This window comes from Neolamprologus multifasciatus, chromosome 6 (assembly GCF_963576455.1).
Source record: "Neolamprologus multifasciatus chromosome 6, fNeoMul1.2, whole genome shotgun sequence".
Taxonomy (NCBI): Eukaryota; Metazoa; Chordata; class Actinopteri; order Cichliformes; family Cichlidae; genus Neolamprologus; species Neolamprologus multifasciatus.
The window spans coordinates 472,738-494,506 of NC_140444.1; the positions used below are offsets into that span (position 1 = coordinate 472,738).

General features: G+C 44.3%; 1 protein-coding gene across 3 annotated transcripts; it reads left to right on the plus strand.

Annotated features, from left to right (window-relative positions):
- The first annotated feature begins 1,105 nt into the window (after positions 1-1,105).
- LOC146516037 (NLR family CARD domain-containing protein 3-like) lies at positions 1,106-21,683 on the plus strand. 3 transcript variants are annotated; one of them, XM_085163923.1, is made up of 8 exons: positions 1,106-1,676; positions 1,815-1,896; positions 4,379-4,680; positions 10,280-12,128; positions 12,450-12,623; positions 16,814-16,987; positions 17,076-17,122; positions 20,666-21,683. In XM_085163923.1, the coding sequence occupies exons 3-8, from the start codon at positions 4,407-4,409 to the stop codon at positions 21,199-21,201; spliced, it is 3,054 nt and encodes a 1,017-aa protein (XP_085020049.1). In that variant the 5' UTR covers positions 1,106-1,676; positions 1,815-1,896; positions 4,379-4,406; the 3' UTR covers positions 21,202-21,683. The 3 variants fall into 3 exon arrangements, with proteins under 3 accessions (XP_085020049.1, XP_085020046.1, XP_085020048.1); XM_085163920.1 differs by having other exon boundaries at positions 1,106-1,896; positions 4,376-4,680; XM_085163922.1 differs by having other exon boundaries at positions 1,106-1,896.
- The last annotated feature ends 86 nt before the right edge of the window (positions 21,684-21,769 follow it).

A 21,769-nucleotide genomic window follows, 5' to 3' on the forward strand; every position in this document is an offset into this window, starting at 1 on the left:
ACACTTTCCTGTTAAAAACAACGAGCAGACATAACGGTCTGCTCCTCCTGTGCTTCTCACTCCTCCTCTTTTCCTCTGCATGTTGGAAAACCATCGCACTGCTTTTGCCGCCTTTTTTTCACGTTGTGCCGGTGTTCGGGGAATCCATCCTACCTGGCAAACCATCCTACCCGTTGTTTCTGCGCATGCGCACAACACAAAATTCAGTGGCAAATTGTCCTACCTTTGTGAATATTACCTAGAAAAATACTCTGACCGGTAAAATTAACTGCCAATCCAACCTACCTTTGTGAATGTCACCTACAAGCATACTTAAACTGCTAAAAATTTGTGGCAAATCGTCCTGCTTTTGTTAATCTCAGCTAGAAGCATACTTTAATAGCTACATTTCAGTGGCGAACCATCCTACCTTTCTGAATATGAGCTAGAAGCATACTTTAACAGCTAAAATGAAGTGGCAAACCATCCTGGCTGTATGCATATGAGCTACAAGCATACTCTGATGGGTAAAGTTAAGTGGCAAACCGTCATCCCTACTTAAATTGGTGCTGGAATTAGTCTGTGACAGCAGAAATGTGCATGAACTACTTACGGTAGGACGTTTTGCCAAAGTAGGATGGTTTGTCAGAACACCGGATCCACGCTCCGTCCTGCGAACACTCAAAGTCTCTTTCTGCTTCTTTGCTGTATCCGCCGTTTCCTTTCCCTTTACTCCACGATGGCACCAGTGTTGGTCAAGTTACTTGAAAAAAGTAATCAGCAACTAATTACTTATTACTTCCCCAAAAAAGTAATCCCGTTACTTTACTGATTACTTATTTTCAAAAGTAATTAGTTACTTAGTTACTTTTTAAAAACACGATTTACAACCTGAATAGGTGATAAAGTGATAGATCTTTCAGCCCAATTCTACTTTTTCTGCATAATCATCATACAAAATGTAATCAAATGGAAAAGTCTCTTTTTAAAACTTGTTTTATTAGTTTTAATCCTTTAACTTTATGCATCAAGCAAAAATTTAATTATTTGCAACATTCTCTGACTGGAAGAAATTAGTTTAACATTTAAACCTATTTTCTGCACATTCCAGCGCATAAAATAAAAATATTTTGTGTTTACACTCAGTCTTTCAAATAGATGCAAGTAAAACACAGCAGAAAATAAATAAAGTCAAAGACTCAGCAGTCCTTTTGCTCTATTTTCACCTGTAAAGCAGGAGGCATCTTCTGCTATAATATAATAAATGCTGGATTAAATGTCTGTACTGCAACATGTTTTAGCTGACGTAGTTTGATCAGATCAGAGTCGCTGTAGCAGGAACACGTCGTCAGAGTTCAGGACCGAGCAGTAAAGCAGCGTTTTGTGCGGCACTGTGAAAGGATGTTAATGTTTTTATAATTTCCTGTTTCTTGTGAAGCTGCTGGAAACTTTTTGAGCCAAACCACAGGTTTTTCACTTCATCTCAGTATCTTCTGTGTTCGCCCCCACCTTCACCTCCGTGTTCACGGCTCAGTCACAGATACATTTATGCTGACATGCAGCCTTCTGCATGTCAGAGAATAACACCTGTGTTATCCAGGAGCCTCACTGTCCACTCTGTGACAGCAGGGACAGGCCGTGTCCATCTTTTAACTACAGCTGGTTAACCCTCAGCTTGTGCGGCTGAGGTTTAAAGGGTCAGTTCACCTATTTTTGTGTGAAGCTGCTCAGACAGCGTGTGCTACATTTCATGAATCAGCTGTGTTCACACAAGGAAATGATGCACTTCCTGTTTGGTTGTGAAAAAGATGTGATGATCTTTCCTCTTCTTTCAGCTCTGAAGAGTGGACAGATCGAAATCTCTGTGTCTGCAGCAGGATCAGCGACGGCTTTGTGGAGCTGCTGCTGCTTACAAAGGTGTGTTTGTCTGCTATCATCTCAGCTGGTTTTACCTCAAAGTTTCCACCTGTGCTGTTCTTCCAACCAGCAGACAGAAGAGTCGAACATTTGCTGTCTCAGCTCTTTCTGTGAGTTAGCGCTGTCATCAGGTTTTCACTAAGCTGTCAGATTATGCTGAACGTATGTGTGCAGAATGTGAGTTGATTTATGGACCAGAGCATTTATACACAGATACCTGCTCAGAGCAGTGGATTCAGGTGAGGAAGGACAACACGAGACAGGTGGGAACCAGCTGTCAGGATACAGCAGGAGATGCAGTTTTCCATCCAAATGAACTTAAACCTGGATTCAGAGACAGAACTCTGAGAGGTGAGACAGGTGAACATGAGTGAACTAAACACAAGAAAATGAAAGCAGGAAACTCAGTGACAGACCAAGGATTTAAAAGCTGTCCATCACAGTGCGACACATCCCAGAATGAAGAGCTGGTTCCTGTGCAGGGAGGTTGCTGTGGTCTTCACTGGCCACTCAACATTGTTGTTGCATGTTTCTTCTGCATGCTCTTCCAGTGTGGCTGCAGCCTTGGTGGTGCTCTTCTCATATTGTTGCCACTGAGCGCACACCTTGGTTCAGTTGTTTTCTTTCTCCTAGCTTCTGTCTCTCTTGCGTACCTCTCCAAGCTGTTGGGCAGACTGTGAGTCTTTGCTTGGCAGTGTCTACGGCTCGAGGGGGCAGCTTGTTGTGCTTTGTAGCAATGATCGGAGCCACGCGGTGTACTGACGTGTTTTGGGTTTCTTTATTTTTGTTCACCAGTTCGTTCAGGTTCAGGCACAGCTCGAGCCAGGAGTCAGCTCCTCTCGCAGCTTCCTCCACTGCACACACGTTTGCATCAGTCTCTGCCGTCACTATAAGAGAGAGTCGTTAGTCTCAGCACACACAGCTGTCCCCTATGTGCCCGAGAGCTCACTGCACCACCCATCCACTGCAGCAGGACCTCCTCCCTGCCACATACTTCTTAGCAGTGTTGGGAAGTTTACTTTTAACATGTATTCCACTACAGATTACAGATTACAGATTACATGCCCCAAAATGTAATGTTTTGTAACGTATTCAGAATACTTTGGATTACTTAATATATTATCATGCTGTTTACAACTACATGAATGTACTATTGCTGTGTGATTTATTACTTATCTTAACAGCTTACTTACAACTGGACTACCCATCAGGCTTCACTCTTTAGGGCGATGCCTGTAACACTCTGCCTGTTGCCTTCATATTAAATAATTTTTTGAATTTTTTGAATAATAATTAAAAACAAATTTCTTCACGCCATTATGCGGGCTGCAAGTAGAGGTGACACGGGCCGCGAGATTGAGACACAGGCGTTAGAGCAGGGGTGTGCAACTCCAGGCCTCGAGGGCCGGAGTCCTGCAGGTTTCAGATGTGTCCTTGATCCAACACAGCTGATTTAAATGGATAAATGACCTCCTCAACATGTCTTATAGTTCTCCAGAGGCCTGGTAATGAACTAATCATGTGATTCAGGTGTGTTGACCCAGGGTGAGATCTAAAACCTGCAGGGCCCTCGAGGCCTGGAGTTGCCTACCTCTGCATTAGAGCCTCTTAATGTGTGTTTTGTTTGGGTTTCCTCCGGCGTGGAATTACCAAAAACAGAGAGGGCATAGCCGAACATATGAAACAGGGAAGTACCGCCGTGTAATCCATTTATTTCAACAAAGTAACTGTATTCTAAATACCACCTTTTTAAACGGTAACTGTAACGGAATACAGTTACTCATATTTTGTATTTTAAGTACGTAACGCCAGTACATGTACTCTGTTACTCCCCAGCACTGCTTCTTAGGCATCTCTTTCTTCATCACACCTTTCTGAAGCTCAGATAGTTGGCTAACTTCCCTCCATGCTGCCTTCATCTTGACTTCTAGTCTCCTTCTCTACTGCTCCTTGTGGCTGTTCATCTTTTAGACTTAGACTTAGAGACTTCGAGCTTTTTATTGTCATTGTGCAGTTTCTTGCACAGCGAAATTGTGTAGCTGGACCACAAAGGTGCTAAAGTAAGAAGAAGAGAAACCGATATACAACGCAGGCGGAAAATAAATAAATAATTAAATAAATAGAATAAAATAAAAAACAGTGTATGTGTATACATATGTGAGTGGAACTATATACATGGTGTATGTGTAGGAAACACTGAAACAGACTGGGACCAACATAATTTTTTAGCCAAGCTTCTTAGTGATCACTAATGATGATGATCAGCTGGTTGGTTTTGGTGATGGTCACAGTAGGGATGGTCTGTGATGATGTAATCTTTTAGTAGAGGGTACTTCACATGGTCTTGGCAGTCTCTCAGGTCAGCTGCTCTCACGGGGCTTGGTACCCAATCTAGGAGGGTGAGGGTGATGATATCTGTCCTCCATCTGACGTCCTGCTGTAACATTTGTGTTGTACCTCTTTGATCTCTACTTTTCAGCAGAAAATATTCTATTCTTCAGGGAGCTGTGATGACACCAGAGGATCTCTTAAACACCTTAGATGATTTGGGAGATGGGGAGTTCAAAAAATTCAAGTGGTTCCTACAGCAGGCCGACGTCGTTCAAGGCCTCCCGACCATCAAGAAAAGCAGACTAGAGATGACAAACAGGTGGGACACTGTGGACCTGATGGTGCAGACCTACAGACTTCCTGGAGCTGTGAAGGTGACCAGGAAGGTTTTAGAGCGGATCAGCAGGAATGACCTGCTGCTCAGTTTGTCTGCCAGCAGGTCCAGACCAGAAGGTGAGTCACAGGAAGACACAGACAGGAAGTCATTGCAGTCTGACAAAGTTTTGGAGGCAACAGGTAATATTGGTGTAATGTTCATATTCTGTCTGTCAGTCAGTGTACATTAGCGGAGCTGAACATGGAAACGCAAGACTTTCAAAATAAAACAGGAAACATGGAGTGATGTAGATATGATAACAAAAGCTTGACAACATGAAACACACAGACAAGAACTACATGACAGAGGCTGTGTCCCAATTAAGAGACCGCACGCTTGAAGTACGCGTACTACGTACGGTGCGTACTAGAAGTGCGGAAGTGAGAGGCTTGTGAAATGGGACGGTCTAGCCTTCGTCGCGCTGTTCAGGTTGCCTAGCAACCATAATACTAACCGCGAGAAACGTTACGAACAGCTTTGTGTGACAGAAATGAAGGAGAAAAATGTTTTGTTAGTTCATTTTTGTCATGACATCACTTTGATTAGTTGAGTATCTGAGGCTGAGTCCACAGGACTGTAAAACATGATTCAAGGGCTTCAAGATTAGTTAGTAAATAACAATTAGCTGATGTTGTTCATGAGACTAAAATCATCTCACTGTGGTAATGTAAATATAATATGGACAATATTATAGTTATTGTCAGATTATTATGATATATATATATATATTACAGGATATATAACAGCAGTGAGCCTGAACTGTGGGTCAAAGATTCAAGTTGCAGTTATTTATATTTCCTATCACCTTAAATCTTCACTCAAAGACACTCAAGTATCTTTGACAGTGTATATACAGATGTATCATACATAACCAGAGTTGGGACTAACGCGTTACAGTAACTACGTTATTATTGTGGTAACGAGCACGGTAACTAGTTATTATACCAAAATCAGGAACGCGTTAGTCGTTACTGGGATTTAGATAGGGTCGTTACTCGTTACTTCGTGTGGTGGCATCGCGGAGCTTCCACAGATTCTGTAACATTAGCGAGTGGTGGAGGCAGCAGGTGGAGGAGGGAAAGGGGAGGCAGGAGGAAAAGAGACCCGAGGCGGCCGCCGGTCCAAGTGTGAACTGAACTTCAGGTAAGAAGTTATGACCTGCAGTCTATCTGGGTCAGATATAAACCAAGTTTACAGTGGGGCAAAAAAGTATTTAGTCAGCCACCGATTGTGCAAGTTCCCCCACTTAAAATGATGACAGAGGTCAGTAATTTGCACCAGAGGTACACTTCAACTGTGAGAGACAGAATGTGAAAAAAAAATCCATGAATTCACATGGTAGGATTTGTAAAGAATTTATTCGTAAATCAGGGTGGAAAATAAGTATTTGGTCACCTCAAACAAGGAAAATCCCTGGCTCTCACAGACCTGTAACGTCTTCTGTAAGAAGCTTTTCTGTCCCCCACTCGTTACCTGTATGAATGGCACCTGTTTGACCTCATCATCTGTATAAAAGACACCTGTCCACAGCCTCAACCAGTCAGACTCCAAACTCTGCCATGGCCAAGACCAAAGAGCTTTCGAAGGACACCAGGAAAAGAATTGTAGACCTGCACCAGACTGGGAAGAGTGAATCTACAATAGGCAAGCAGCTTGGTGTGAAAAAATCAACTGTGGGAGCAATCATCAGAAAATGGAAGACATACAAGACCACTGATAATCTCCCTCGATCTGGGGCTCCACGCAAGATCTCATCCCGTGGGGTCAAAATGATCATGAGAATGGTGAGCAAAGATCCCAGAACCACACGGGGGGACCTGGTGAATGACCTGCAGAGAGCTGGGACCAAAGTAACAAAGGTCACCATCAGTAACACACTACAACGGCAGGGAATCAAATCCCGCAGTGCCAGACGTGTTCCGCTGCTGAAGCCAGTGCATGTCCAGGCCCGTCTGAAGTTTGCCAGAGAGCACATGGATGATACAGCAGAGGATTGGGAGAATGTCATGTGGTCAGATGAAACCAAAGTAGAACTTTTTGGTATAAACTCAACTCGTCGTGTTTGGAGGAAGAAGAATACTGAGTTGCATCCCAAGAACACCATACCTACTGTGAAGCATGGGGGTGGAAACATCATGCTATGGGGCTGTTTTTCTGCCAAGGGGACAGGACGACTGATCCGTGTTAAGGACAGAATGAATGGGGCCAAGTATCGTGAGATTTTGAGCCAAAACCTCCTTCCATCAGTGAGAACTTTGAAGATGAAACGAGGCTGGGTCTTCCAACATGACAATGATCCAAAACACACCGCCCGGGCAACAAAGGAGTGGCTCCGTAAGAAGCATTTGAAAGTCCTGGAGTGGCCTAGCCAGTCTCCAGACCTCAACCCCATAGAAAATCTGTGGCGGGAGTTGAAAGTCCATGTTGCTCGGCGACAGCCCCAAAACATCACTGCTCTTGAGAAGATCTGCATGGAGGAATGGGCCAAAATACCAGCTACTGTGTGTGCAAACCTGGTAAAGACCTATAGTAAACGTTTGACCTCTGTTATTGCCAACAAAGGTTATGTTACAAAGTATTGAGTTGTATTTTTGTTATTGACCAAATACTTATTTTCCACCCTGATTTACGAATAAATTCTTTACAAATCCTACCATGTGAATTCATGGATTTTTTTTTTCACATTCTGTCTCTCACAGTTGAAGTGTACCTCTGGTGCAAATTACTGACCTCTGTCATCATTTTAAGTGGGGGAACTTGCACAATCGGTGGCTGACTAAATACTTTTTTGCCCCACTGTAGGTGGAGTTTATTTTCGAGCGTATAGCCCCTTTAGGGTGACGCCTGTAACACTATAATTTTTTGAATAATAATTGTAGAAAATATTTCTTCACGTCATTATGCGGGCTGCAAGTAGCGGTGACATGGGCCGCGGGATTGAGACCCAGGCATTAAGACCCAGGAGCCTCTTAATGCGTGTTTTTTTTTTGTTGTTTTTTTGAGGGGGGTTTCCACCAGCGTGGGATTACCAGAAATACAGAGGGCATAGCCGAACATATGAAACAGGAAATGACTGCCGTGTAATCCCTCTATTTCAACAAAGTAACTGTATTCTGAATGCCACCTGTGTGACCCAGTATGTGGGTTTTTAATGTATCGTTTTTTATTCACTGGTGTTCTAGTTTCAGTTTGGCTCATCTAGTTAATTTCCAGGTTGCTGTTTAGTCCTTTGTTTCTTAAATTCCTTTTACCATCTCCCCCTGTACTCAGTCTCACTGGTTCATGCGCCTGTCATGTCTGTGTGGCTCTTGTCAAGTTCGTGTCTTGTTTATGGCTCCGTGTTTCCTGTTTTATTTTGAAAGAATCTGGTGTTCTTTGTTCATTGCATTTAGTTTTACTCTCCCCTGTGTTGTCATTATGTTTCATTCTAGTCAGCTGTGGCCTCATGTGTGTATTTAAGTCCTCTTCCTGTGTTCGTCGTCACGTCGTCTGATTCACCCACCCTGTTATTCCAGCTGCACGTCATGATTCTAGCCTGCAAGATTCGGTATCGGACATGTTCATAGTCACTTACTCCAGTCATGTTTTCCTGCACCTTCATGTGCCAGCACTGAGATCTTGTTCATAGTTTTTCATGTTGTGTTCATAGTCAGTTCATAGTACTTCGTTATAGTTCAGTCCTGGTCTTCGTTTATAGCCTTTAGTTTCTCCCAGGTTAGGTTCTTAGTTTTGTCATTGCCGTAGTTTATGGTTTGTTATTTTGCCTTCTGTATCAGCCCCTAATAAAGGCTCGCTTTCAGTTTAGCAAAAGTTTTGCCTCCTGGGTCCTCCAAACACTCACCACCTTTTTAAATGGTAACTGTAACAGAATACAGTTACTTATATTTTGTATTTTAAACACGTAACGCTGGTACATGTATTCCATTACTCCCCAACACTGTCAGCACCACATGGAAGATCCTGTCAGACATCATAGCGGCTAAGGGGAACAGACATATAGCTCAATACATGAGTGGGGCACAGAAGGGGATTGGCAAGAATACCAGAAGTGCCAAACACCAGCTACTAGTAGACCGAGCAGCTGCCCGAGACTGCAAGACTAGGCTGACCAACCTTTGCACTGCCGGGACTGGTTACAAGAAGGCCTATGACCCTAACAGCTGTCAACAGGAACTCCATGGCGTATGGGTGTGGCGTATGCTGCTCGGAAAGCTGCAACCACCAAGTACCTGCAGAGGGTCAGGCAACTCCTGAGGACTCAGCTGAATGGTAACAACAAGATCCGGGCTATCAACACCTACGCCCTCCCCCCTGCTGGGATAAAAAGTTGGTCACAGGAGGAGATAGAAGCCACTTACATACAGACAATGAAGCTCCGGATCATGCATGGGGGGTTTCACCCCAAGTCCAGCACCCTGAGGCTGTACGCTAAGTGGAAGGAAGGAGGACTGGTAAGTGTCAGTAACACAGTCCAGGATGAGACAACAAACATCCATGATTACATCAGGAAGATGCCCCCAACCGACCGTGTGATCAGTGAATACCTCAGGCAGCAGAAACCCAGAAAAGAGGAGGAACCATCATGGAAGGACAGGCCCTGAATGGTATGTACCACCGGCAGATAAAAGAGGTGGCTGACATCCAGAAATCCTACCAGCAGCTGGTCAAAGCTGGACTGAACAAGCTCTGAGCACAAGATCCATAGAGGCTGGGGTCTATCACACCAGGCAAGACCCCAGGTGCAGGCTGTGTAAAGATGCCCCTGAGACAATCCAGCACATAACAGCAATGGTGCTAGATGCTAGCACATGGCGGATCACTCAGTGATATCTGGCCTTACAGATACCACCTTCCTGGTTGAGAACCATGGCCTCTGACCTGAGGGTGATGATTCTCATTTGAGATGTTTTACACTCAGAAACCACCCCAGTACAAGCTGAAGGTTATTGCTCAATGAAACCACCAAAACCACATCTCCAAAGGTGGATTCTGTTCATCTGGACGTAGCGTTTTCAGTGGGAGAAACGTTTCGTCACTCATCCAAGTGACTTCTTCAGTCTCAGCTGACTGCAGGTTTCTTATATACACCACATTTGCATAATGACGGAAACCAGCCCACTGAAGGAACAATGGGCGGTGAGGTCAGTTCCTTCAACATGATTATGCATATTCTCATGACCATTTATCAACAACCACTGATCAATGGTCTTTGGTCTCCATTTGACGCAATGCATTATCAGGGATTGTAACATCTAGCCCTTACTGAATAATGAATTATTCCTGTAAGCGAAGACTGACAACACAACACTGTCAGCAGCTTTTGGCAGTCATCCTTTCAAGCTAGTTCTGAAGACTAGGGGACTGTCTGGCCTGCTCACACTTTCAAAAATAAACCACGAACCTGCTTGAATAACTTTTTATCTATATATTCAGAGTGGAATTTATTTTTACTGAGTCATTATGGCTAAAGTAGAGCTTCTAAGGCAGTTATAAATGTATTTCTGTGAGTGTCTTCAGTCAAACATTAACTTCCAATTATGAAAGTTATAATGTTTCCTGAAGAAATGCATGAAGCATTATCTTGAGACAATATTTCACCCTGAAATTCGTGTGTTTCTAACATTAACATGGGTATTTGTAGACACAGGTTTATAATTTGTTGCTTGTTTGATACAGATATGGTGGTTCCAGTACCAGAGCCTCGCCCCATCATGTTTTACAAGCAGATGCTTCAATCAAACTTCCAGGACAAGTTCATGTGCGCACAAGAAGGGTGGACAGAAGATAAATTGCATCTAACTGATATCTACACAGAGCTGTACATCACAGCTGGGTATGATGTACATATCAACACACAGCATGAGGTCCGGCAGATTGAGAAAGTATGGAAGCCAGCAGAACCAGACAAACCTATTAGACCCACAGACATGTTCAAACATCCTTCAGGAGACTACAGACCCATCAAAACAGTGATGACCAATGGAATCGCAGGAATTGGAAAAACTTTCCTTGTTCACAAGTTTGTTTTGGACTGGGCTGAACAAAGATCCAATCAAGATGTGCATCTGATTTTCCCCTTCACCTTCCGTCAGCTGAATCCTCTGAAGGGAGAAAAGTTCAGTTTGGCAGAGCTCATTCATGAATGCATCCCAGAAACTGTAGGCATCCCACAGGAGGCTCTTAATTACATCTTTACAGATGTTCAGTCATCAGGAATCACCAACTATGACAAGAGTAAATTCAAACTTCTGTTTGTGTTTGATGGGCTGGATGAGAGCCGCCTTCATCTCGACCTTCATTCTGAAGACATTCGCTCTGTCGATGTCACAAAGGCAACTAAAACAGATGTCCTGCTGAGGAAACTCATCAATGGGAAACTGCTACGCTCTGCTCGCATCTGGGTAACCACACGGCCTGCAGCGGCCAATCAGATCCCTCGAGAGTTTATCAGCAGTACGACTGAGGTCAGGGGGTTCACAGACCCACAGAAAGAGGAGTACTTCAGGAAGAGAGTCAAAGGTAAGGAGGAGGCTGACAAACTCATCTCCCACATCAAAACGACAGGAAGCCTCCACATCATGTGCCACATCCCAGTCTTCTGCTGGATCACTGCAACAGTTCTGGAGGATGTGTTGAAAACCAGAGAGGGAGGAGAGCTGCCCAAGACTCTGACTGAGATGTACGCAGAGTTCCTGGTGTTTCAGATTGATCGGACAAAAGAAAAGTATGGCCCAGAGAAGAGCATTCAATACATTAAGTCATTAGCAAAACTGGCCTTTGAGCAGCTGGAAAAGGGCAACCTGATCTTCTATGAGAAAGATCTGAGACAGAGCGGCATTGATTTCAGTGAAGCCTCGGTGTGCTCAGGAGTGTTCACAGAGATCTTCAAAGAAGATCGAGGAAGGAAAGGAATAGACAAGATGTTCAGCTTCGTCCATCTGAGCGTTCAGGAGTTTCTGGCCGCTCTTTATGTGAGGATGTCGCTTATAAATAGCAACAAAAATGTGATGCTTTCACCACCACTGTCTCTGAAAATCCTTCAACTGCTTTTCAGTAAAATATCTTCAAAGAAGATCAACAAAATTTCGATTGACAGGGCCTTACAGAGTCCAAACGGACACCTGGACTTGTTCCTTCGGTTCCTCTTGGGTCTTTCACTGCAGACCAATCAGGATAAACTACAGAGCCTACTGAAAAAAACAGACTGTCGGTCAAAAACCAACCAGAAAACAATCCAGTATATCAAGGAGAAGCTCAGTGAGAATCTGTCTCCAGAGAGAAACATTAATCTTCTCCACTGTCTGAATGAACTAAATGATTGTTCTCTAATAGAGGAGATCCAACAGTATCTGAGTTCAGGAAGCCTCTCCACATATGAACTTTCTCCAGCTCAGTGGTCAGCTTTGGTCTTCATCTTACTGTCATCAGAAGAAGATCTGCATGTTTTTGACCTGAAGAAGTACTCTGCTTCAGAGGAGGCTCTTCTGAGGCTTTTGCTAGTGGTCAAAGCCTCAAAAACAGCTCTGTAAGTACATAGATAACAAGAATTAGAAAATGTCTTAAAACACTATGATTGTTTACTAAACACTAAATAAAACCAGTCATTTGATAATTGAGAAAACAAATCAACACATTAAACCACCAGCAAAATTAACTACTGGTTTGCAACTTTGTTTATAGACAGTTTTAAATATTTTGTTCAGATTGTTAACTTTAGATAGTGGAATGTAAAATTCCTATGGAAATTTAAAGTGGCATTATTTAACTGTTTGATCCTGCAATCAACCATTCTTGTATCTTTTTTATACCCCAAAATGTTACAAATGTTTTTTTAACTCATTTCAAGGCTGAGCAGCTGCAATTTGTCAGAAAGAACCTGTGAAGCTCTGTCTTCGGTACTAAGCTCACAGGTCTCCAGTCTGACAGAGCTGGACCTGAGTAACAATGACCTGAAGGATTTGGGAGTGATGCTGCTATCGTCTGGATTGGAAAGTCCACACTGTGCACTGAACATTCTCAGGTAAAGTTTCAACGTCTGTCAAAGTTTAATTTTGTTTCGGCAAAGACTGTTTCTTCACATCACGATTTCTGTCCAAACTATTATATACCGAATGTATGATAAAAGCAGTTGACTCTCTGCATTGTTTGGATGGAGAGATCAGCGCTGAGGCTGTCTGGTGTAGCCCAGGCGACGGCCCCCAGCCTGCCCGCGGCAGCGAGTGATTGTGGACAGTTGGGAAAGGAGGTACCAAATTCAAACATTCCCGCCTCCCTCCATTGTGATGACCATCTCGCACAGAAAGCAGATGTTTCTGCACACAAGACAGGGGGTGGCTTTAGCTCAGGAGGTAGAGCAGGTCAGCTGCTCATCGGAAGGTTGGTGGTTTGATCCCTGGCTCCCCTAGTTTGCATGCCAAGTATCCTTGGGCAAGATACTAACCCCGACTTGCTCTCAGATGCATCTATCGGAGTGTGAATGCGTATGAATGATAGTTTAAAAAACCGTATAGTGTGTGTGGGCTGAATGCGGCGTGTTGTAGAGAGCGCTTTGAGTACTCCAGGAGAGTAGAAAAGCGCTATATAAGAACCAGTCCATTTACCATTTACCAAATCGTGCAGAGGGAATTGGCGGAAATGTTGAAGCTGGGAGTAATAGAAGAGTCACACAGCTCTTGGTGTAGCCCCATAATTATGGTAGTGAAGAAAGATGGGTCTATATGGTTCTGTGTAGACTATCACAAGGTGAATAAAGTGTCACAGTTTGATGCTTATCCCATTCCCCGGGTCAACAAGCTCCTGGACTGGTTAGGCAGCGCTTGCTTTTTCACCACACTGGATTTAACCAAGGGCTACTGGCAGATTGCCTGGTCTGCAGTCCAAAGATAAGACAGCCTTCTCCACTCTGTCACAGTTCCGTTCGGGTTGTTCAGAGCCCCTGCCACTTTCCAACGCCTCGTGGGCCGGGTGCTGTGGCCGCAATCACAGATGCGCCACGGTGCTGTTGGCCAATATGGTGCTGGCTGAAACTGTGCTACTGTTTTCTGGCAGTCAGAGAGAAGGAAAGGCAGGAGTGTGAAGGTGAGAGTAGGGATTTTGAAGTAGCGGCTACGACAGGTAAATGGAGAGCTGGCTGATAATATAAAGAGAGGGCAGGTAGTACATATGTGTATGTGTTACACCCCTGAAAACGGGGAAAAGAATCATGAGGGATTATGAGTTGCTTCTCTCATGCAGTCGTTTATTGCAATCAAAATGAACATAAACGTTTCACATTCTGTACTGCTTAATGTCACATGCTGGAAGAAAACCACTAAATAATAAACCGAAATACTAAAGTGCTTACTATATATGCCAGAACATGTTTCCTTACAAAATAGCTGACAATAGCAGTGTTTGTAGCTCCTGCCGTTACCTTAATGGCCATTACACAGTACCAAACTGAGGCTCAAAACCGCCACGTCTATGTGCACAAAACTGTAATATAATGCTTCTAAAGCTTACAAAACAATGAAGGGTTACCTCTTAAATATCTTAACAGAGTACATTGGAAATATATCAACTTTTAAACACTTTTACCTGAAAACAGGGGGAAAGAATCACGAGAGGGATTATGACTTGCTTCGTTTATTGCAATGAGGAGAAGCCCCCTAGTGGAGAATGGAGACACTACCAGTCGATCCCAGAAAAGGCTTACTAGCCGATCAGTGATGTATAGACTGCAGTTTTCTTAAATAGACTGAAAACCCATAATATAACATGAAAAATAATAACCTCTGAACAATTTTCTTACCATATTTACATTATTTTTGTCCTTATATTAACTAATATGAATTTGTATTAACTGAACAGTTTTATATGCAGTTGTCCTTCAACCTGTCATATATAGAGGACAGCAGGTTGAATTGAAGGCCACGAGCTGTTCTACCATGGTGCAGATTAGAAGAAAAATGGAGTTGGGGTAATCTCAAAAGAAATGTTTCTTCATGACAGGGGTGCGCGCTGAGCATAAAAACTGTGTTATAGTGAGTTGCATGTGAAGCTGGACACTAAAGACAGAGAAAAAGACTTGTAGGAGCTGAATGAAGAAAATAGTTGAGTATCTGAGGCTGAGACCACAGGACTGTAAAACATGTTGGGCTTCATTCCTGTACTGAACAGTCATTTAAGATTAGTTAGTAAATAACAATTAGCTGATGTTGTTCATGAGACTAAAATCATCTCACTGTGGTAATGTAAATATAATATGGCCACCTCAAATCTTCACTCAAAGACAAGTATCTTTGACAGTGTATATACAGATGTATTATACATAAGAGATAAATATTGTTTAATATGTTGGCATTACGTGCGGTCTCTGAATTGGGACACAGCCTATGTCTTGCTTCACTAATGAGCAAACGCTTCCTATCACAATTCTTCTAATAACTAATTGGCTCAACATAGAAAACTGTGTGTACCTGCGCCCCCTATAGGCCGGGAGAAATAACACAAAAACAGTTCCAGTACACACACAGTTATTCCGTTTCTAAAAACTGAGTGGTTATGAGAGGATGATCAACATATGAAGACATTACAACGTTTTCTAATTCTTGTTTTGTACTCACCATACACAAGTATAGTTGTGAAAATGGAAATATATATGTTTCATGAGGTGGATGAGTGACTTTCTTAGAGTTCCTCCTACACCGGGCGGCGCATCGGGCAGCTAATGATCTCCATCGATGTTGGTCAGCAGCGACTGCTTCAGCTTTGTCCCAGGCAATGTCGACAGTTCTCAGATCATCCATAAATGTTCGTCGCCATGTGATCTTTGGTCGAGCTTGGTTTCGCTTGCCAGTGTGTGGGAGCCATGTAATGGCAATCTTGGCCGGGTGATAAGGGGGTAGATGTAAAATATGGCCCGCAAAGCCGAAGCGCCTTTCTGCAACAACATCGGCTAAAGGGCGGGTGCCTGCTCTTCGTAAGACCTCCTCATTTGGTATTCGGTCCCGGTAGGAAATTTTCAGGATTCGCTGCAGGTTGTTGTTGCACGTTCAGGTGTTAAGTAATTGCAGTTGTTGAGCGCCAGGTTTCACTAGCGTATAGGAAAGACGATAGAGTTCAATAGTCTGATCTTGATCCTAACATTCAGGGAGGTCGAGTTCCAAATAGGTTGGAGACGTCGCAGGACAGCGACCGCCTTCCCTACTATGACGTCGACATCTCGGTCAGAGATCCCGTCATTCGAGATGATGCTGCCAAGATATGTGAAATTCTCCACCTCTTCAGCACGTTGTTGGTTGATCATGACAGGAATGCGGGCACGTGCATAGCCAACTCGGAGTACCTTGGTCTTTTTGGCGCTGATTCTTAATCCAACTTTCGTCGACTCCCTCTGCAGGGCCGTGGACAACTTTTGGAGGTCTTCCTGAATTGTGCAAAGCAGGGCGATGTCATCTGTGAAGTCCAAGTCAGTGAGATTACGCGCTTCGTGCCAGGGCACACCGATGCCAGCTTGGTCAACTGATCATCGCATGATGAAGTCAATTACCAACAGGAAGAGGAAAGGGGATAGCACGCATCCTTGTCTGACGCCAGTATTGATCTTAAAGAAATCTGTGCAGCCGTCATCCATCCGCACGCATCAACGGGAGTTGGAGTAAAGACAATGAAAGGCATCTACAAACTGCTGAGGGACTTCATAGTGGTTTAGGATAGTCCATAGCGATCGTAGCTCAAGAGTTGGGAGTTCGCCTTGTAATCGGAAGGTTGCCAGTTTGAGCCCCGGCTTGGACAGTCTCGGTCGTTGTGTCCTTGGGCAAGACACTTCACCCGTTGCCTACTGGTGGTGGTCAGAGGGCCCGGTGGCGCCAGTGTCCGGCAGCCTCGCCTCTGTCAGTGCGCCTCAGGGTGGCTGTGGCTACAATGTAGCTGCCATCACCAGTGTGTGAATGGGTGGATGACTGGTTTGGGGTCCTTAGGACTAGAAAAGCACTATACAAATACAGGCCATTTACCATAGAGTCGGCGGGTGGGCGCTGTCAAAAGCCTTTGGGTGATTTGGGTGACTGTAACAACTGGCAGGGCATCACGTTGCTGTCGGTACCCGGGAAAGTGTTTTGCCTCGTTCTTTTGAATCGGCTACGACGTGCAGTAGACGAACGATTGCGAGAAGAGCAATATATATATAACTTCAATAATATGTCATTCTTTATTTGTGGTTGTGTCAAGGCTGTCAGGCTGTCAGATCTCAGAGGAAGGCTGTATCTGTTTGGCCTCAGCTCTGAAATCCAACCCCTCACGCTTGAGAGAGCTGGACCTGAGCTACAACCATCCAGGAGACCAAGGGGTGAAGCTACTGACTGCCGGACTAAAGGATCCACAGTGGAGACTGGACAGTCTCAGGTATGGACCCTACTGTTGAACTCACAACAAGATCCTCGATAATGAGGAAGCTCCTGAAGGCTCATTCTGGCTTTATTTCTTCCTTCAGCCTGGAGCATCATGGAGCGCAAAGGCTGAAACCTGGTCTGAAAAAGTGTAAGCATGTTTTTATTCTGCATCATTACAAACTAGTCACATTTCTGCTAAATGTCTCTCAATGCATTGGTGAAAAACTCAGCGGTAAACATGTGAACATGCGACATCAGCTGCTCACGTCATAGTATCTGTCACTTGTGACAACACAGTGGTAGCACAAGGCTGGAAGTGTCTTGATGCGTGCTCAGTCATCCAAGTTAATTCCAAAGGTTGATTCTGTTCATCTGGATGTTTTCAGTGGGAGAAACGTTTCGTCATCATCCAGGTGACGTCTTCAGTCTCAGCTGACTGCAGGTTTAACCAACCTTATATACAGGACATTTACATAATGACTGAAACCAGCCCACTGAAGGAACAATGGGCTGTGAGTCAGTTTATGATCATTAATATGCAGTGTTGGGAAGGTTACTTTTAAAATGTATTCCACTACAGATTACAGATTACATGTATATTCTGAATACTTTGGATTACCTATTATATTATTATGCTTTTTACAACTACATGAATGTGATTTATTACTATTACTGAAGGTTACTCTCCACACCAACACCAGCTAGATGTTTAAATCTTAATATAAATGAGTAACAGTAGGTGGACATTAGGTAAGGCTGCACTTTCTGCAGCGATCTCGTATAGAAAACTATTCGTATATAAAACAGGTCCGCGGCTCCGAACCGTAGTAAAGGGACCTCTGACTAATACGGTGGGTTCTGTGTCGGCTCGTAGCTGAAAACTAGCTTTACTTTGTTGTCTGGGTCAACTTTGCTAGCAGAGACAGAGAGAGGCGTTGAAAGGCTGCTCCAACAGAACTTATTGTTTCAGAGGAAAACACGAACACGGTGTACAGTCGAGTCTTAATAGCTTACTTACAGCTGGGCTCGTCAGGCTCTCTTCTTGGCTGCAGTGGTTATTATTATATTTACATGCTTCCAGCTCCCGTTTCTGCTCGATGACAGCTCGTACTTTTCCTTTTTCTCCCTCCCTCGCTCACAGACACACAGTAGGGGTTTTAGATACGGGCAACACGGGTGGTTGCCCGGGGCGGCATCACGGGCATCGGCAAAAAAAAAGAAAAAAATGCTCGTACTCATGCTGCCCCGACATCAGCCAGCGCATATTGTCAATGGTACAGGCACCAATTGGTTTTCTGTCGCCCATTTGCTGGGAGTAAGGGGGCCCTCCGTTTGCGAGGTGCGCCTGCTGCTTGCGGCACAGGGAGGAGAGGGCGGGGCGGCGGGGGCTTCTCTGGCTGGCTGGAGCAGCGTCTAATAACCAACTCGCAAAATAAAAACAAACCAACAAACATGAAAACACCAGACATCATGATACAGACTTATAATTTGCACTGATGTTTTTTTGAAATTCTATACGTGAAAAGTGAGCGTGAGAGCCCTCAGTGCGCCTGCTCGCTGCTGAAGTCAAAGTAAACTTTATTGTCATCTCCGCTGCAGACAGTCCAGTATACAGAGAGATGACGAGGCTCCAGTTACAGCAGTGCAAGTAAACAAACAATAAATATAAGAAGAGTAAGAAAATAAATCTACACTTTAGGACTCGAGGTAAAGGATCAATAACAATTTAACATTTACTGTTTGATGATTTAAAGTCTCACACAACTCGTCGAAAGGGGAAGGGGGCTGCTTCCAAATAGAGCACATTTCATTTATAATGTTGTAAATCCAAGCCCATCATGTATTCATGATCTGAATCCTGGGTTGTGTGAAATCCCAGAAATTAGACAAAGTGAATCTGTGAACTAAGGTGTTGGTCTGTTGTGGTGATCCTCGGGTTGGGGGTTTGTGTTCATACTGGAGTGCAAAATTAAAACCAAGATGGACAAGAAAAGTTCAAAGCCATCAGGTGCTCAGTTTAGAAAAAAGAGAAAAGAAGAGAAACGAGCAAAAGATGCAGGTAAGCAGATGTGTGATTGGATAATGGCAGGTCATCCTGAACCAATCAGAATACTTTATTAATCCCTAAGGAAATTATGTGCGTTACAGTTGCTCCAAGAAGAAATGGTAAAAATAGCAACAGTAACAGACTAAACTCCAAACAATACATTATGTTACAGATTTTAATATTAATTGTCAGTTGTTGATTTGTCCTGTTCTCATTGTATGAAGAATTATGATGGCTGTTTGGTAGCTGTTTGCATACTATGCATACTCTCTCTCTCTTCATATGTGTGTATGTGTGTGTGGGGTGGGGGGGGGGGCGCCAGAGGGAGTGTTCGCTTTAGGGCTATGCCTGTAACACTCTGCCTATTGCCTTCATATTAAATAATTTTTGTGAATAATTTTTTTAAATATTTCTTCACGTCATTATGTGGCCGCAAGTAGAGGTGACATGGGTTTTGTTTGGGTTGAAAAAGATCAGTTTTATAGGATCTGTTCAAAACGCTCTGACTACGTAACGCCCGTAAGATCTGACTAGAGTTGGATGTCTCGAGACCACTTTTACGTGGTCTTGGTTTTGTCTCGGTCTCGCTGTCTCAGATCGACATAGTGGTCGGGAGATTTGGAGTCAATCCATGACACACACCGTAGCGTTCGATAATGTGTCGTGCGCAAAAGCATCACAGAGGCGTGCTCACAGAGGCGTGCTCACAGATTAAGGACTTTTTTGTCTCCGACTCGGTCTGTGTCGACTCGGTCTGTGTCGACTCGGTCTGTCTCGTCTCGGTCTGGTCTGGTCTGGTCTGGTCTGGTCTGGTCTCGGTCTGGTCTGGTCTCGGTCTCGTCTCGACTCGGTCTTGTCTTGTCTCGACTCGACTCGGTCTTGTCTCGTCTCGGTCTGGTCTGGTCTGGTCTGGTCTGGTCTGGTCTGGTCTGGTCTGGTCTCGGTCTGGTCTGGTCTCGGTCTCGTCTCGACTCGGTCTTGTCTTGTCTCGACTCGACTCGGTCTGTCTCGTCTCGGTCTGGTCTGGTCTGGTCTGGTCTGGTCTGGTCTGGTCTGGTCTCGGTCTGGTCTGGTCTCGGTCTCGTCTCGACTCGGTCTTGTCTTGTCTCGACTCGACTCGGTCTTGTCTCGTCTCGTCTCGGTCTGGTCTGGTCTGGTCTGGTCTGGTCTGGTCTCGGTCTGGTCTGGTCTCGGTCTCGTCTCGTCTCGTCTCGTCTCGGTCTCGTCTCGACTCGGTCTTGTCTTGTCTCGACTCGACTCGGTCTTGTCTCGTCTCGGTCTGGTCTGGTCTGGTCTGGTCTGGTCTGGTCTGGTCTGGTCTGGTCTCGACTCGGTCTCGTCTCGGTCTTGTCTTGGTCCTGGTTTAGACTACAAGTCTAGATCTGACTTCACGTACAACCACAGAACTTAACTATTGTTTGTAGATAACTTTCAATTAAACCTCCACAGTTTTCATTCTTTCTGTTTTATTTCCATTTCTCACAACCAGTGATGCTTTTCTAGCATCAACAACAGAAATAAAAAGAAAATGATTAAATGACCAGACCACAGTTTATATCCCAATAGTAACTTTTTAGATTGTATTTATTTAAACGTCGCTGTCAGTCTGGTGTTAATGATGCTTTGTTTTCCTCCCACTCTCAGATTTCTGTGAACTTGCACTGGATGCAAACACAGCAAACAGGAAACTCAAACTGTCAGCCAACAACAGGCAGGTGGCGGCAGTGACAGAGAAGCAGCCTTATTCTGTTCACCCAGAGAGGTTTGACGTCTGGCTTCAGCTGCTATGTACCACTGGGCTGACTGGTCGCTGTTACTGGGAGGTCGAGTGGAAAGGGTTTGTTTTTATAGCAGTGAGTTACAGGAGCGTCAGAAGGAGAGGAAACAGTTATGACTGCAGGTTTGGAGGGAATGATCACTCCTGGAGTCTGAGGTGTGCTGAAGAGGAAAGTTTCTCGGTTTGGCACAATAACAGAGAAACAGCCATCCCCTCCTCTTCCTCCGCCTCTCACAGAGTAGCGGTGCATGTGGATTGGCCTGCTGGTACTCTGACCTTCTACAGAATTTCTTCCGGCTCACCGATCCATCTCTACACCTTCCACACCACCTTCAGCAAACCGCTGTACCCTGGGTTCTGGTTAGTGTCCCATGGCTCTTCAGTGTCCCTCTGCTCACTGTAGCAGGTGTGGCTGCTGGCAGAAAGGTTTTGATTTTGAGTGTTGAACATATGAAGTATGTGTGGGGAGGGTCTAACAGCTGGCAGAGTGTTAATACGGTCATGTGACGTTCTGCTTGTATAATAAAACCTGGACTTTATGTTTTATAAATTACGTAAACATCAAAAATTGCTCTTTTTAAAATCAGTTTTCTCCTGTCTGCTTACAAAGCATAAAATAAACTGCATTATTTGTCACGTGTCATTGTGTGGTTGGCAGCTTTCAGAGGACACGGAGAGGAACTTCCCTCAGACGGGTTTATTGTTGGACCTTAGAGAACAAAATGCAAAAGCAACAGAAAACTCGGACTAAACTAGAGTCGAGAACTTACTGGTTGCTAAACAAAGAAACAGTGCACACACATGGTGTGATGACAATGTGACAAAGACCAGAGGGAGACGCAGAATCAGGGCAGAGAGGACACACCTGGGGGACGTGGCTGAAAGGAATCTGAAGGATGACACACAGGAAGTAATAATAATAATAATAATAATACATTTTATTATAGCATGGTGCTCCAGGAGTGTGGGGT

Bases quoted from the DNA above. Each gene is read 5' to 3' on its own strand.
- LOC146516037 (XM_085163920.1), top strand. From the start codon at position 1,730: ATGAATCAGCTGTGTTCACACAAGGAAATGATGCACTTCCTGTTTGGT. The intron at 12,129-12,449 runs GTAAGTACATAG...ACTCATTTCAAG, and splicing joins AAAGCCTCAAAAACAGCTCT to GCTGAGCAGCTGCAATTTGT. The intron at 16,988-17,075 runs GTATGGACCCTA...TTCTTCCTTCAG, and splicing joins TGGAGACTGGACAGTCTCAG to CCTGGAGCATCATGGAGCGC.